Source organism: Elaeis guineensis, chromosome 4, assembly GCF_000442705.2.
Source record: "Elaeis guineensis isolate ETL-2024a chromosome 4, EG11, whole genome shotgun sequence".
NCBI lineage: Eukaryota > Viridiplantae > Streptophyta > Magnoliopsida > Arecales > Arecaceae > Elaeis > Elaeis guineensis.
In genome coordinates, this window is record NC_025996.2 from 8,820,254 (window position 1) to 8,837,309 (window position 17,056).

A 17,056-nucleotide genomic window follows, 5' to 3' on the forward strand; every position below is an offset into this window, starting at 1 on the left:
TGAAGGGGGTTTACCGCTGATAACGCTATTATTGGATTGGGGAGGGATGGAAAAAATATCGGTTAGATCTGATCTACCAGCTCAACAGTGAATCAGTCCAGCTACAGGGCAACGTGTGCAAACACTCCTATATTGCCCCGTTTTCTCTTCATTTTTTTTTCTTCACGATCTTCCATGGTTGGACTAGTCCCCCACTAAGTTGGCACTAAGTTGGTGGACCTGGTTGAATCAATAATTTATTGTCTATAAAAAAATCTAGCTTATTTTGGACAATGTTTATGAAAATAGAAAGAAAAAAATTAATTGTTATACAAAAAAATTTTTTGATTTTTTTTTCAGACCGGGACGATGCAAGCAAAGGCTACTAAAAAACTCTATTTTTTTTATATTGTTACAACTACTAAATATATTATATTAAATGGTTACAATGGCTTTGCTCGGCGATAGGGATTGGAGCATCACATGTGATGAGTGCTCTATGAACTTGGGCTGAGGACCGAGAGGCATGGATCATCTTCCTTTCGAGGTAACGTATTGTATTTGTTCTTCAATGCAATGCATGGTACCCATCCATCAGATTTCCTCCGCACTTCTCATCGTTTTCCAAATTCGCATTGTAGTGACCTAAATTTGAGATGATAGCATTAAGTAATAACACCATAAAAAAAGAGTAATGAGATGAATTAAAAAAAAAAAGGTTTTAGTCAATCTTTCATTGAGAAGTTATAAAGGTTCATCATAATTAATTTTGAAGCATAGAAGTTATATTGCAAACACAACATGATCTAAGCCTAAAATAGCCAATATTTCAAGATGTTGCGATCTCTTTACTATAGAAATTATATCAGACACCATAACCCTAAGTCTGCTTATGTTTACCCACTAGGTTCTAATTTTAAATAGTTGTATGATGAAAAGAACAATATTAAGTGAATCAATGCAAGGTTTCTCATAAAAAGAAAAAAAAAAGATTACATGGAATAAGCATAAGAAAGAAGCTAGAAAATAATGATTATGAATGATCTCTAGAACATGGAATGAAAAAAAAGTTTATACAAACATATGACAAGAGTCTTTTTTTTTTTTTAACTCAAAAATGATAAAAATGCCACTTTTCAATAGTTGAGTATGCTTTAAGTTTACAAGACCTAGAAGATCGAATAAATATTAATTTTTGAAGATTGATTTAGAATACGAGCTCAAATCCACATTGATTTAGGACACCGGTCATATATGACATAATCTGATGATTATAAAAATATCAATTTAAATTTAAATTAAATTATTATATTATATTTATTATTTGTAATCCGAATGAAAGAGTGTGATTGAATGTCCTAGAAATTGGATGCGGTAGAATTTGTAAGATAATCTTGAATTTTGTTCCCTTGCACGTAATATATGCCATCCTTCTACGTGATACGTGAGTTAGCAGTAAAAATTGTCACGTGAAACCACGTGAAGCGTGCCGCTGCCACGTTGCAGGTGAGGATTTTGGTCAGCTTCGTCGTTTCCGTGGACTCTAGCGGTCAGTCCATTTTGGATGGATCGTGGGCACCGAGACCTATCACCTAACTCCAATTTACAGGATCCCGTTAACTAAAGAGCTGCCGAAAGGAACATCAGAACACAACCCCATTTAGTAGCCTAATATCTACGGCGACTCCCAATGTAGACTCCAAAAACTGACTCTCCCACGTTGCCGTACGAGCAAGTTGTGATCAGCACTGCATGTCCCAATGTTTAGTGATTATTGGTGAGTGCATGGGTTAGAATGACCCAAGCATTTTGACTCCATCTGACTACACGTCTTCAAATTTTAATCCACCACAAAAAAAAAGTCACTTTAAATGCCCGGCCTCTGCACGTCATACAAAGACTAAAAAAACATGGATCCAGACAACCACATCCAAAATAGCCTCTGGCCGACTTCATCCTCCACCGGCTCTCTCTTTTGCTTTTCGGTAAAAGTCCGGATGCCAATGCTCTTGTGCCCACGTTTTTTGACTGCTTGCGAGAGAATGCGTCTCCAAATGAAATGCTTTCATGACCTTAATACATTGTGATGTGATTTTGCTGACTAACTTCCATTTGGGTTGGCAAATTACTATGCTTTTCCCTGAGAACAGGTCACCTTTCAATGATGTCCTCAAAAAAGAATTTTCTCAATGATGGTTGCTATCACTATGGGTAAATGTAGGCGGCTCCCATTATGTGCAAAATGGAAAATTCTATGATAAGGTAGTATTTTTGTGTCAAAATTGCAGAAAGTACATAGATTTATGTGCATATGTGGGTGCCAAGATGCAAATCACAAGTGAAGCTACTTATACTTTAGTACTTGACGTATAAGGATGAACAATTCTAAGTGGGTTAAACTTGAAGAAATAGGAAAAAAAAAGGGAAAACTTGTAATCATTCAGAAACTTGTTAACTAATGTTTTTATACTTCAAAAATAAGAAAACATGTTTCGTAGTTCCCTACCAATTCAAGCAGCCCGGTTTGTTAATGGTGTTGACAAGCTATGTAAAATCGAGGTGGTATACGAAGATCCTTTCATAGGAACAAACATATATTATCTACTTTTACTTATCGACCTATATTTTAGAGTTTTGAACATATTTTCCTTGATATCATAATTCCTTAATGGTTATTGTCAAGGATACATCAGAATCCAATCTTGCTATTAAACCAACCTGTGATGTTGTTGCGTACATGCTTTGGCGTTGCTTCACCTTAAATTGCAATCATTCAAAGTATTTTTTGTCATTTCAAACAACTGCAGGAAAGAAATTGATAGTAAAAATTATTCCTTCCAATATTTACATTCTGCTAATTCATGAATCTTAAGGGCATTTGGTTCGTAACTGAAATAAGAATGGGAATAGAAATCGGAATAACTTAGAATCGGAATCGGAATGGTCAAATCCTTCGAAGCATTTAGTTCGTGATCAAAATCGAAATTGGAATAGAAAATTGAATTCATAGAGGAGAATAGGGATTGAGTTCTATATAAATTGATCCATTTCCATTTCACTCAAAAATCGAAATTGAAATGGAACTCCTCCCAACTAAATAATTGAAATGTGAGTCATCCATTCCGATTCCGATTTCGATTCCAGACCTTCACTCCCCTCCCCACCAGACACCCTCTCAAAAGATTGGTCTTCCCACCAGTGATATATTTATTGATGATTAAATCAAGGTCATCCATCAATTTGATCTATAGATGCCACCTACGTACTGCACATCAATTATATATATTTCATCTGTGGTCAATGATCATTAAAGAATATGGGAAAGGAGTTTATAAAAGCTTTGATTTTAAAAATGTTTATTGTGTGCCTCTCTCTCTCTCTCTCTCTCTCTCTATATATATATATATATATATCATCTACGGTCAGAATCATTAAAAAAAAAAAATGTCATGCATCCAGCATTTAAATTATATGGTTCGGACACCAACCAAGATTATTTATCATGGGCCATCATCTTTAATTAACCCAAAATTCCACGGAAATCGGCAGGGACCATGCTCCAAAGAGTGTGATAATAGAAATATGTCTAACATTATACGAGGACCCACAACCGTACCCATGAGGCCATGACCTAATATCCCAAAGTTAAAGTTGCAACAGATATTGATGCGTCCCTTATTCTCAACTCCATCCAATACTTCGAGCAGCCAACGTTTTACCGATCACTCTTTGATAGAATAAACTTTTACCGTCGGGACCCAACCCGCTATAGCCGGTACCCGAATCCTTTATCGCCGTGTCGGTCGGGATTGGATGACCGGTTATCGCAGGTTTCCCGCGAAAAAGAGAGCGGGTATCCTGAACCGTAGGCATCGAATGAGCGCTCGCCCTTCCCCTCCCACATCCTCTCTCTCTCTCTCTCTCTCTCGCCCCCCTCCCCCCTCCTCCTCTTCCTCCCCGGGGTATTTTGGACCCTGGTGCTTGTCGACTACTCCCGGAACCTCTCTCTCTCTCTCTCTCTCTCTCTCTCTCTCTGTGGTTTAATTCTTCACAATCCAATCTTCTTTTCATTCCGGTAATAGAAAACTACAAGCTTAACTAAGCTTCATCGTCAACAAAGAGCCACCTTGACGTTGTTTCTTCACAATCCGATCTTCTTTTCATTCTGGTAATAGAAAAGTGCAGCTTAACGAAGCTCCGTCGTCATCAAAGAGACACCTTGACGTTGTTTTTGGTTACTTAATGGAAGGGTTTTGAATGCGATTATAGTTGGAGTAGGTGGGCTGATGATATCTCCGGCGGCCGTCCCATTTTTATAGAATGTCCCGCTGGAATGCGACCAATGAACAAGATTTAGGTAGGCTTCAGCTGATGCGTCGGTGTTTTACTTGAAAAATTTAAACTTTTTTAAATTTCTTTATTATATCAAGATTTGCTTAAACTGAATGAGGTAAATGAACCAAGTTGTTTTTCTTCAATATTTTGTTGAGTCTATTTTTTTCTCAAATTGATTATTTTCTTTTTAAAAAAAAAAAAAAAAAAAACTGCTCATGCTCTGTTTTAAATTCACAGAGGAGATGATTTGTGACTGAGTTCTTCTTATGCATTTGAGACTCTTGCTGCTGAGAAGATACTATGTCCCCACATATCGAAGTGGATTTGGCAACTCGTTGTAGCTATTTTCAGAATCTTATTATAGAGAATGGAGCTTTAGAGTGAGAGGAGCATGTCTATATCTCCCAAATTTTAGAAGGATTTGAATTCGTTGAGGATTAAATACTCGAAACTGAAGATGATCATCGAGAAGGTAGCATCTAATGAGGAGAAGGGTGAGGGTAGTTGCATATTGGTAGGACTCCCATTGGATGCCGATGGCAGGGAGTTGCTTGATTGGGCACTCAGCAAAGTTGCCAAGCAAGGTGATCGCGTTGTAGCAGTTCATGTCTGCCGCAAATCAGGTAATGAACATTCATTCAACTAGAATTTACTTCCATAGTTTATAGATTTATTTGGTTTGCTAATGTTTAATTCTGCTTTCAGAACTCTGCAACACCTCTACGTTTTCTCTGATCAAAGTTCTAGATGACTACTTAGCAGCATATGAAGGCTTATGTAATTTGAAGAAAGTGAGTCATTTGTTGCTCCTGACCAAAACCCGTGGAGTAATTTGATGATAACTTAGCTTAGTCTTCCAAAAATTCATGGCTTGTAGGTAGTTCTTGTCGGCCGGGTCTCTCCAGGAAGTTCTATTCGGAAAGTCATAGTGAAGGAGGCCAATCTCTGTGCTGCCATGACGGTGGTAGTTGGAGTTAACAAGAACTATTCATTTGGGTAGGTGCAACTCCTATATACATTTGGGGACATGTCAAATGCCCTTCTAATCTAATGATAATTGTCATTCAGGGATTCAGCTTCTCTTGCCAAATATTGTGACAAGAAACTGCCTCCAACCACTACTTTGATTGCAGTTCACAATGGAAAGGTGATCTTTCAAAGGGAAGCTACCAAATCACCTTCAGGTCTGATTTATGAGCCTCTCAACTTTCCAAACTGTACATATGACTTTAGCTTGATGATTATGTTTTTGTTCCCAGTCCTTAAGTGGTTTTAATTTTCGGCATTAGGAGGACACCTGAAGACGACACTTCGTAGTGTGTTACATCCAAGTGTTAGCATGGATGCCGAAATAATTGTCCCAAGTTCGAAGGTTATGCTTGACAAAGGAACCCCTAGGATCTCCGATGTTGGGTATGGATGTGAACTAAAGGAAGAGGTTCCAAAAGATCACAGCCTTCTTGTTCATGGGAAGATGGCGGAAGTTAGTACCATCTCTATTTCACTTCTCGTAAGAAGGCTGCCAGAACAGAGGCTTGGTTGGCCCCTTCTACGAAGAGCAGTTTCAGCAAATCTACAAGCACCAAAGAATGATGAGGCCCGGAAAATGTCAGTAGTCCAATGGGCTATGAACCTACCTGAAAGAGTTATGCCATCTAATCAACCCCAGATGGACCTGATCAAGGAGTTGAAGGTTATCCTAGGAACAAGTACCTCTGCTTGCAAATGGTTCCAATATGAGGAACTCCAGAATTCAACCAATCAGTTCTCTTCAGGTTCTTCTTCAATGCATAGACTGCTTTCAAAGATACTTGTATGAAGCTTGTAATGAACATTCTGATCTAGTTCCTGATTTCAATTTTGAACAGATAATTTGATTGGAAAAGGAGGGAGTAGCCAAGTTTACAGAGGATGCCTTCCCGATGGTCGGCATGTGGCTATCAAGTTATCGAAATTATCTGCAGAAGCATCGAGAGATTTCCTCTTAGAAGTTGACATCATGACTAAATTACAGCCCAAGCGCATGGTGCCACTGATGGGCATTTGTGCGGAGGACAACCACCTTATTTCTGTGTACAGCTACTTCTCCAAAGGAAGTTTAGAGGAAAACCTCCATGGTAACTCCATCAACAAAAAAATTAATGCGCTTCTTTTTAAGAACCTCGAATTTGTGCATAATACCAGTATTTTTGTTATTATAAAAATGGTTGATCTTCTTCAAATTTAATTCGAAATTTACTAAGATCTGCACTATGTTCATCAGCATGTCCCCTTTTTTATTTTATCATTCAAGTTTCTGATGTTTTAGAGTAATATGCGTGATTGAATTTTTGGTCCTTGTCAAACTAGCACAAATAGTTCATTTCATGGCATTGATTTTCACCGATTTTGATGGAAAAACAGGCAAAAAAGCCAAGGCACCACTACCATGGGACATGAGATTTAAGGTGGCAGTGGGCATCGCCGAGGCTTTAAGCTACCTTCACAATGGCTGCTCTCGGCCAGTAATTCATAGAGATGTCAAGTCCTCGAACATTCTTCTCAATGATGAATTTGAGCCTCAGGTAATATTCCAAACTCATTAATATTGGCATCTGAAATTTTATCTCCTAGATTTGACAAAATCTGGTGTCTCTCTATGACAGTTATCTGATTTTGGCTTAGCTATATGGGCACCAACAACTTCAGCCTACGTGACACATAGCGATGTGGTTGGAACTTTTGGGTATGCTTATTTTCCATTAAACTAAGCGCAATCTGTAGTGATTTTATGTGATCTTCTGTAAAGAAGAATGCATAATTATGTGATTGCATCCGCAGCTACCTTGCTCCCGAGTATTTCATGTATGGGAAGGTCAGTGAAAAGATTGATGTCTATGCCTTTGGAGTTGTTCTACTTGAACTGTTATCAGGAAGAAAGCCGATCAGCGATGATAATCCCGAGGGCCAACAAAGTCTGGTCATGTGGGTAAGGCCACTTGATTACTTCTGCACAAAAGCTCCATGTTCTGTTCTTGTTACTCAAAACTGTAACTCTGCCTTTGAGGGATCTGTGATCTCTTGAAGTTAATTTGACAAATTTGCCACATTACTCTTACCATTTTTGATGGAAAAGGATATATTACTCTACCTTTTGTCTGTGAAAAACATTTGAATCTTAACTAACCAAATTCAGGATAACTTTCCTAATGGAGTGCTACGTTCTTTGGGTAGGCAATACCAATACTGGAGAGAGGGGATGTTATGAATTTATCGGACCCCAATCTTGATATGAAGCATGACGTGGTTCAAATGAGAAGAATGGTTTTAGCTGCATCTCTTTGCATTACAAGGGCAGCTCGTCTCCGACCTCAAATGAGCCAGGTAATTTATACATATCAGAAAGGTTGTCTCTGTTCTTTAGATTATACAAAGTTAATGTTGAGTTGTTTTGCATTGAAGATTCTGAGCCTTCTCCAAGGAGTAGAAGACATGGAGGCGTGGATGAACTGCCATGCTGATACTACACACAATGAGTTGGATTGTCAGGATGAGGAAACCTATCCAGCTTCAAGCATTGGGTCACATTTAGGCCTTGCACTGCTTGATGTGGAAGACGATGCATCGGTCGCTAGCTTTGAACAGAACCAACTAGGTTCCTTGGAGGAGTACCTACGAGGAAGATGGAGCCGCTCTTCAAGTTTTGATTAGCTTCTCATCAGATAAATATGAAAAAACAATTCTTTCCTTTTTAACTTGAGTGCTTTTGGGCAGATTTGTACAGTATTAAGGCCAGATGCAAGACTTGCAGCGTGCTGCTTGGGATTGCACAAGATTCCAAGGACAATAATAGAGCATGATAATAAGAGAAACGTCAACAGGGCAAAGAGTAACAATAATCCATGTAAACCTCTTCTTTAGCATCAATTGCTTTCATGATGTGCTTATGATGTCAAACATGACCCACTGTCAGTTTTGTTATTTGCTATACCTGACCTAAGATCTGCTCCCGACTAATGAACAACTCCATGATATTGTGAATAAAATAAAGCACACAGAATGCCTTTTACTCTGCAGGGCAACATGAATCATGGCGATTTGAGCAATTTTCAAAATCAATGGCGAGAGTTCACGTTAATTTTTTTGGTGTGCACACGTTCATATGATCCTCCGCACGTATTCTTTTTGCTTCATGGTACTACCTTTTCCGCATTGACAGTCAATTTGGTTACATTCAGAAAAAAGACAGTCAATTTGGTAGCAGGGGGCTTATGCTGGATGCTGTGGATAAGGATTCTTTTAGACTTTGACAGTCTTCCCAACGCATGTAGTGATAAGTATATTCTAATCTAGTTGATGACTGGATCTGAAAACAACCCTTGTGGTAATGGTAATCCAATACCAATTTTGTCCTTCTCTCTCTCTTTGTTTGCCTCGTCTGTTGATTCTGAGGCTAGGACAGAGCACGCTGCTGGCAGGAAATTCATTGTTATTCTAACTCCGAATCTGATATATCGAGCGGGGGCAAACTGCGATTCAAGCCCTCATCTGATATATTAATTGGTGTTATGTCAGAATTGTTAGTAAATTGGGAAAAATTCTCCCCGGTCGCTCCCTCTCTAATTTATCCACATAGATTCTCCATCTCCAGCTTCCCATAGATCTCTCTCCCTGCCTCTCTGTCACGGTGCATCTCTAAATTATCCACACAGATTCTTCATCTCGAGCTTCCGTTAGATTTCTCTCCCTGCCTCTCTGCATAAATTCTCCTCCCCTCACCTGATTGCCCTTGCCATCACGTCTCCAAGTGTCCTGGTCACCTCACGATGCCATTAGTGATTTGCACAGATATTTTTATTTTAGCCACCTCTTCTAACAAAACATTCCTAATGAACCAACATCAACTCACCACAAGTACTTCACCAAAAATGCCACTGCAATCATGACTCAACAATGCCCTGATGATGGATTTCTGGAAAAGAATGAGCTATTGAATCGATCATATATTTTATTGGCATACAGCCCAACTTAAAACCTTAAATACAAATTACTCTCAACAGCACCCTCGGAAAACACAAAAAAGAAAAAGAAAAACTGCTTCCTGTCCCAGCGTTTCCCATCTCGTATTTAATTATAATATGCTCTCATACAATGAGCATGTTCCTCCAGAAGTTCAATATGGAATCACATACGGCAGTTGATAAGTAGCAAAGTCAGGTAGATAGCAAGCTAGAGGCTGCAGAGAAGATGGCACACTGCTTCCATCATGACTCAACAAGCCTTCGGTGTGGGCTTTAACCATTTTGGAATTAAGGCTGGAACGTTGCTTTGAAGACCCAAACAGCCAGTCTTGGTTGCCAATATCTGAATACTCCAGCTGCAACGGTGGAGGGTTCCAGTTCAGTGGAAGTTCTCTGAACTGCCTTTCCATTTCATGGATCCTCCTATTCCTTTTTAAGCTAGACTTGCTATAAGAAGATTTTGCTGCTTCCATTTCAAGGGCAGTTTCCGTGACCCTTCCAGAGAAGCATGGTTCTTTACTATTTCTGGGAAGGTCTATATCTGTTTGATTCAATGTCGGTGGCTTTAGATCCTTCTGTTTCCCCATGGGCATGGTGGCAGGTGGCTCTCGATCTTTTTGTTTCAAAACTAGCATGCTTGCAGGTCGCGTTGGATCTTTTTCTTTCACATTTGGCATGCTCGTTGATAGTGTAGTATCTTTTTGTTTGATCAGTGGTAACCTGATACGAAGGATTGAACCTTCACAAGGAAAAGCAAAAAGTAATATCAGCATCTCCACAAGATTGGAACAACGTCACGTAGCACACAAAATCACCATGGAGACAGATGGGAAAGGAAAAAATAGATAACAGAAAATTACTCACCATAGCTATTCTGGTTGACATTGGTGGCCACAAGCTTCCTCCTCTTGCTGCTGTCCTGGGAGCTCTCAGAGGAGTCATAGACATTCTGAATAGAGTATGGCTGCTCATGCTCTTCTGTGAGGCCACTCCTCTCCAACTGCTCAACAACACCAGCAATTGGTTTTGCTTTTGCATCGTAGGTATCCTTCTGATTCAGCTTGCTCCCTTCCTCATACTTTCTCTTCTTGTGGCCATGTTTTGAGCGTTTGGATTCCTCATGCTCTTGACCAGCTTTCTCCCTCTTCTCTTTCTTCTCCCTTTTCTTTTCCTTCCTCCTCTCCTTCTTCGCCTTTTCACTTTCTTTCTGGTACCTCGGTGCACCAGAACAATCATCAATTCCATTACAGAAAAGAGTGGGAAAGAAAAGAAGAACCAGGGACAGTACATCATAACAACATAGAATACTGTTAAAGCATCCATTTTTTGAGAAAGCACTTCAGATATGGAAGAGTAAGATGACATTCAAGAAGATAATGTGATGCCCACAAATGCAAAATCATAAGAAAGAAGTGTGTCGCTTTGCATGATCAAAGGCTCTTTCAGCAATTCAAATGTTACACCTGCAAGAAAGCCACTCAACTGTGCTAGGCTATAGCAGATAGTGAGAAAATCTAACTGTATGCCTCCAAAGCCAGCCACAAAGAAGCAAGTTCTGGTTAGAAAAGTTGCCACCGGGCAAGTTGCAATTCTCAACACCACTCATAGACAAAATGTTTGACATCGATTTAGATAATACAAAGGCATTCAGATGATACGAATCAGACAATTCACATTGCTCTTCAAAGCATGCTGGCTGCTGCCAACAAATACTACACCACTTCCAAAAAAAAAAACTACACCACTTCCAATAGCATGCTCTGTGAAAGGAACCTATCATCCAAACAATCTGCAGCTCAACCACAAAAATTAGGCACCTAAAAATCTACATAGGTAATGCAAATCCTTTGTGATCTCTCTCATGCACCTGCAGAGACCAGCTAGAAGCAAAAAAATAAAGGAACACTATCAGGGCTAAGAAAATTGACTAGGCAGGTTCAGCATCGAAAATGTTAACTTTGGATCCATCTCCAATAAGCCTCTGGTTTTTAGCTCACAACATAATGCCCAATATAGACATGATTGAACAAATAACTGCATTAAATCATCTGAAACAGAAGATTCAGCAGCTAACTGGACAGATGCAAGTGCCCCAAAGAAAACAAAACCAACATCCTCTAACAGAACTTCAATGTAAAGCTTCATAAGCAGCCATATCATCTTTAGACAACATCAAAATACTGCACCAAACTCCAGCCTCGAAATTACGCATGATGCAACTTGAGATATTAGCTTTCATGCCAATATCTGAAACATATCACTAAATTGGATTCATGTTTCTGGCTTATCAAACCCACAAGGCAAGCCCATGCCATGCATGATTCTCACAGTATCAAGCGGGCGCACTGTGGCCTGATTTATATTAAATAGTTTAGAGCATGGTTTAAAGCTCCTTCTGAAACTCAACCCGGAGCCAATCTATAATTCGCACCAGTATTCAAATCATGGTTGAAACTAACTTGTAAAGCCAAGTTTAAAGTATCTGCAGGTTGCTCATTCTAATTAGCTGCAATTTCTTCATTTCCTAAAATGTTAGAAATCTAAACTAAACTAAACTGGAATTCCTTTCCTGAGAACATTCGGAGGCACCAAAAGTTAGAATTTCTGAAATAGGTTTGATTGCTCATATTTCATTTACATTTCTATTTTCAGATGTTAGATCGTCAATGATATATAATGATCTAAACATGGATCTTTGAATATTCTCAAAAAATATTTTTCTTGGTTGTTTCAATGCTAAACGAAACAAAACAATTCAAACAGTCCTTAATATATTTTCATACTTTGTCTCTAATTTCTTATTTTCGGTAGGATTTTATTTTGCTTGCTGTTTTTGTTCTTTGTTCTAAGGGTTCATTCACTAAAAAAAAAATCTTGTGCTTTTGGAAATTACAAGTTATGATTTTAAATGACCTTGTGGTTGCTCATCCAATAAATTTTCCAAACTCCCTCAAATCATGGAATAGAAACTCCACTTTGTTGAATTTTCTACTTTGGGCTTTCTCCTTTTTAACTAAAACACCTACTAAAAATCCCAAACTCCCAGCATCTAAAAATTTTAAATCAAGTAAAAAAGAATAAGATCATGATGTTAGAGACAGCACTCAATTCTTTGAATTTTCTGGATATCATGATAAAGAAAACCCTAAGAGTAATTCCATAACTTCAAAGAGTTTCTTGGCCACAGGCAAGCAGTCCACCTAAGACAGTAAAGAACTTCAGATGTCAATGAAAGTACCAAGTCTTCAGCTAATTAGGTTCACATTATTTAGGGTTCAACAAATGCTACAAAAGTTTTATTGCAGTATGCAACTTATACATCCCCCATCATCTTTTTCTCACCTCAGTGCAGATCACAAACTCACCTATGTCTCAAGTTGGACATCTTGATGCATCATTATTTTCACAAACATGAAAACCAAATCATGTACTGCATGAAGTATGTGTGAACAATAACAATGAATATACCCAAATAAAGAATGCATCCAAACTGATTAAATAGTATAGTAATCATACTCATGTACTTTGGCATGTTTCCATGAAAACCTTTTTTTCTTTTTTCTTTTTTCTTTTTTTTACTGACAGGTTCCAATTAAACAGGAATTTAGACAACACAATACACCAATCCAAATTGTATGACTGTCTGTCAAGATAAACAACGATCACACGTTTCGTTTATACGAGAAATTAAACTAGTATCTGCCAAGCGAGAATTTCTTGCATAGAAGTCAGAAGTATATGAGAGCCCAAAACACTCCCCCAAATACAAATATGCAAAACTAGACATAAGTTAAAATGGTTTCAAACAGCTAGAATAGAGCATACATTGGTGCCCTACCCCTGGCCTAAAAACCTTTGATCTTACAACTACCATTTTCCTGGAAATACACACTCGGGACAATCCAACTATGAACACCTCCATGTCAATAAACACAAACCTCTAATTGGATCATCCAGTAGTGACTTTCTTCAGCTTTCCTTGCATCAATCAATATTCTATTTGATCTTGCTACAAGATTGACAGAGATCTCTACATACAATCAATCCTTTATTGATGGAAGATCAAAAAGCTACTAATAATCAGCTGTTCGGAAACATCATTTCCTTAATCAACAAAATTGTGACACCAAAAATATTCACATTGCTGAAGAAGCACCCTATGTGATGTCACCACATTCTACATATGGGCGTCACCACCCTGATATTAGAGAGATTGAAAGATGGGGATACTGATAATTCCCCCTGAAGGTTATTGTTGAACCACCACCACAAACATGTGATCAATGCAGCTAAACATTTCCACTACTCCAAAATAATCATTGTAGATCAAACTAATCCAACTGTAGCTGCCAGAACTCTCTGCATAGGATGAAATCAATAAAGTTAGGACCTCAGAAAAAATAAATAGTTCATAAGGAACATCTACACATTCACATCAACAACGTGACATTGCTACCAACATGACTTTCCACATGGTCTCCGTGGCAACTTATCTCCAATATGAAACCCAAAGCAAAAACCATATAATTCCTTCTCAATTTACTCCATTCAAACTCCTCAATTGCTAGTCTCTAAAACCCAAAGTAGGAGTACAAAACAATTAACATAAAAACAAAGAAACTGAAAAACTGCCACCAACTATGGGAAAGCCCAAGCTTAGAGTTAGTTACATTATTTTCTGTCTTGATTGACATATAGATACACGATTCTCCACGGTTTATATACAGATTCATCAATTTTTACAATAAAAATTTGTTACGTTTCGACGGTACAATTCCACAGAAAGGGAGCCCATCCAACGAACCGATCAACCAAAAGGAGTCGAGCAAGAATGCATAAAATCAATCGCAGTAGCATTAATGCTCAACAAACCTTAATCGATTCGATCAGGCCCTCCTTGTAATACGGAGGCGGTGGCGGATACGGGAAGCACCGAGACATCACCGCCCGCCTGCGATCTCCCCTCTCCCTAGATTCAAATCTGTAGCTAACGCAGCAAATCGGCCCCTAGACCACTCGGAAAAAGCCGAGACCTGCGATCCAATCGCCTCAAGGAACCAGAAATAGCAGAAAGAAACTCCGGCGGTTATAGATCTCCAGAAACGAGGATCGAACGGAAGCAAAATAAAGGCGGGGAAGAAAATCAGGGCTTGATCTCAAGATTTGATAGCGACCGATCGATCGCGCAGGGAAGCTTTTGGAGTGGGGACGGCGGCAAGGGTTAGGGTTAGGGTTTCTGGGGCAAAACGACCCTCGGAAGAAAATAGCTCTACGGAAGGGAGAGGCGGGGGCTGGAGCCTATATATCGAGGGTGGGGAGAGTCCAACTCCGTTTTGGACACTGATAAGCTGTGACGCGCCTTTTAATTGGGTCCCGCTAGCGTCCGGAGCATTGGTTGCGTTTGTGTGGGTCCATGCAGAAATTTTTAAGTTTGAGGAGTAATCCGCTACGCGGATTCCGTATTCCTGTCTGCCGACCGCTTTGAGGGGCACGCGAATTGCACGTGAGTGAGTAGATCCACAACTCCAAAGATCGCATGGATCTGGTTTATGGGGGTTGGATGGGCCGGGCCCGGGCTGCTACCTTCGTGCAAAAGAATGATTTACCTTCTTTCGCGACCTCAGCTATTGAATTGCATTCTGCATAGATCTCAAACCATTCAAATCTTTTCTCCTATCTATCTGTTCAGATCTTAAGATAGATAGTGGATGATCTAATGATTGAAGAAAAATCATTTTTTTTTGGGAAAGATACAACTAGAACGTGGATGCACTTGAGACTGAAAGATGAAATTTGAGTATAATGATTACTGTTGTAGAATAATAAAATATATAATGAAAGGAGAGAAACACAATGAGAGAATAAGAAAAGAAAGGGGAAAAAAAAATCTTTTCACAAGATAATAATCCTTCTCATTTTATTCTAAGCCCTTTTATATATTTTTAATCTAAATTACAAAAAAAAATAATATTTTTTATTCATTTACAAAAGGAATAATATTTTTTATTTGAAGAAAATAATATTTCTCGTTCCAATTTCTAAGGGCTTATCCATATAAGTTTCAATGACCATTTATAACACATTCTAATTTCTAAGGAGCCATCCATACGAGCTTCAACAACCATTTATAATACTCCTCCTTGGATGACCCATTCACGAAAAACATACCTCATAAAAATCTTGCTGAAAAAATTTTGTGGAAAAAAAATTTAGCCAAAAAAAAAGAGTACAACATTCTCGTGAATTGCTTAGGATATATTGCTTATCTAGAAAATCTAATGGGACAAAATCAAGGTGAAGGAAAAAGAGAACAGTACTCGCTTGAAAACTAGCTCCATAATCATCTTAGGTCTTTAAGCCGTCGCATCTCAATTTTATAAATTAATTTCTTAAATGTCATAGTTGGGAGTGCCTTGGTGAATAAGTTAGCTAAATTTTTTCAAGAGCGAATTTATTGCACATTAATATCATCTTTTTTTTGAAGCTCACGAGTATAGAAGAATTTGATAAAATATGTTTAGTTCTATTTTCTTTAATAAATCTTTTTTTAACTTGTGCAATATATGAAGCATTATCTTCATATATTACCGATGGGATATTTCTTACAGAAGATAATCTACATGATTCTCGAATATGTTGAATCATGATTCTCAACCAAATACATTCACGACTTGTTTTATGGAGCACAAAAAATTTCTGAATGGTTAGATGAAGTTGTAATCATTGTCTGTTTTACAGATTTCTATGAGGTTGCACAGTCACCATGAGTAAAAATATATCCAGTCTGTGACTTACCGTTATAAGGATCTGACAAATAACCAGCATCAGCATATCCTAATAATTGATGCTCAAAATTATATGGGTAAAGTAAATCCATGTCAACAGTATCCTGTAAATAGGCATGATATGCTTAATGCCATTCCAATGTCTCCGAGTAGGAGGAGAACTAAATTTTGCTAATAAATTTACTGCAAAGACAATATCAGGTCGGGTATAATTAGCAAGATACATAAGTATTCCAATTGCACTTAGATACGGTACTTCAGGACCCAAAAGTTCTTCCTCTTCTTTGGGTCGAAAGGAATCATTTTTCAAATCAAGTGATCTCACAACCATTAGAAAACTAACTGGGTGAGCTTTATCCATGTAAAAGTGCTTTAGAACCTTTTCAGTATATGCTGTTTAATGTATGAAAATTTTACTTGATACATATTCTATTTGAAGACCAAGATAATATTTTGTCTTACCCAAGTCTTTCATTTCAAATTCTTCTTTCAAATAAATTACAGCCTTTCAAACTTCTTCAGAAGTTCCGATGATATTCAAATCATCTACGTATACAGCAATGATAGCAAACTCAGTATTAAATTTTTCAGTAAAAATACATGGGCATATTGAATCATTAGAGTATCCCATTTTTAATAAATATTTACTAAGTCTATTGTACCACATTCTATCAAATTGTTTGAATCTGTATAAGGATCGTTGTAATTTGACTGAGTACATATTGCAAAAATTTAAATATTTTGCTTCAGGTATTTTAAATCCTTCAGAGATTTTCATGTACACATCACAATCTAACGATCCATACAAGTAAGCTATGACTACATCCATAAGGCGCATATCAAGCCTTTCTTTTACTGTTAAACTTATCATAAATCTAAAAATTATGACATTCATCATAGGAGTATATGTCTCATCAAATTTAATTTTAGGTCTTTGCAAGAAGTCTTGTGCAACTA

The 17,056-nt window shown here is 38.0% G+C and overlaps 2 protein-coding genes across 3 annotated transcripts; one reads left to right on the forward strand and one right to left on the reverse strand.

Annotated features, from left to right (window-relative positions):
* The first annotated feature begins 4,164 nt into the window (after positions 1 to 4,164).
* LOC105044039 (protein kinase STUNTED) lies at positions 4,165 to 8,171 on the forward strand. Of its 2 annotated transcripts, XM_010921818.4 has the most exons (13): positions 4,165 to 4,336; positions 4,552 to 4,937; positions 5,020 to 5,105; positions 5,192 to 5,310; positions 5,383 to 5,498; positions 5,604 to 5,686; positions 5,753 to 6,089; positions 6,183 to 6,431; positions 6,718 to 6,878; positions 6,960 to 7,039; positions 7,135 to 7,282; positions 7,528 to 7,677; positions 7,756 to 8,171. In XM_010921818.4, the coding sequence occupies exons 2-13, from the start codon at positions 4,772 to 4,774 to the stop codon at positions 8,002 to 8,004; spliced, it is 1,944 nt and encodes a 647-aa protein (XP_010920120.1). In that variant the 5' UTR covers positions 4,165 to 4,336; positions 4,552 to 4,771; the 3' UTR covers positions 8,005 to 8,171. The 2 variants fall into 2 exon arrangements, with proteins under 2 accessions (XP_010920120.1, XP_029120056.1); XM_029264223.2 differs by lacking the exon at positions 4,165 to 4,336 and having other exon boundaries at positions 4,640 to 4,937; positions 5,604 to 6,089.
* A 1,105-nt stretch (positions 8,172 to 9,276) lies between these two features.
* On the reverse strand, positions 9,277 to 14,465 carry LOC105044038 (uncharacterized). The gene is made up of 3 exons (XM_010921816.4): positions 14,187 to 14,465; positions 10,179 to 10,521; positions 9,277 to 10,053 (listed from the first exon to the last, which is right to left on the reverse strand). The coding sequence occupies exons 1-3, from the start codon at positions 14,253 to 14,255 to the stop codon at positions 9,467 to 9,469; spliced, it is 999 nt and encodes a 332-aa protein (XP_010920118.1). The 5' UTR covers positions 14,256 to 14,465; the 3' UTR covers positions 9,277 to 9,466.
* Between the last annotated feature and the right edge of the window lie 2,591 nt (positions 14,466 to 17,056).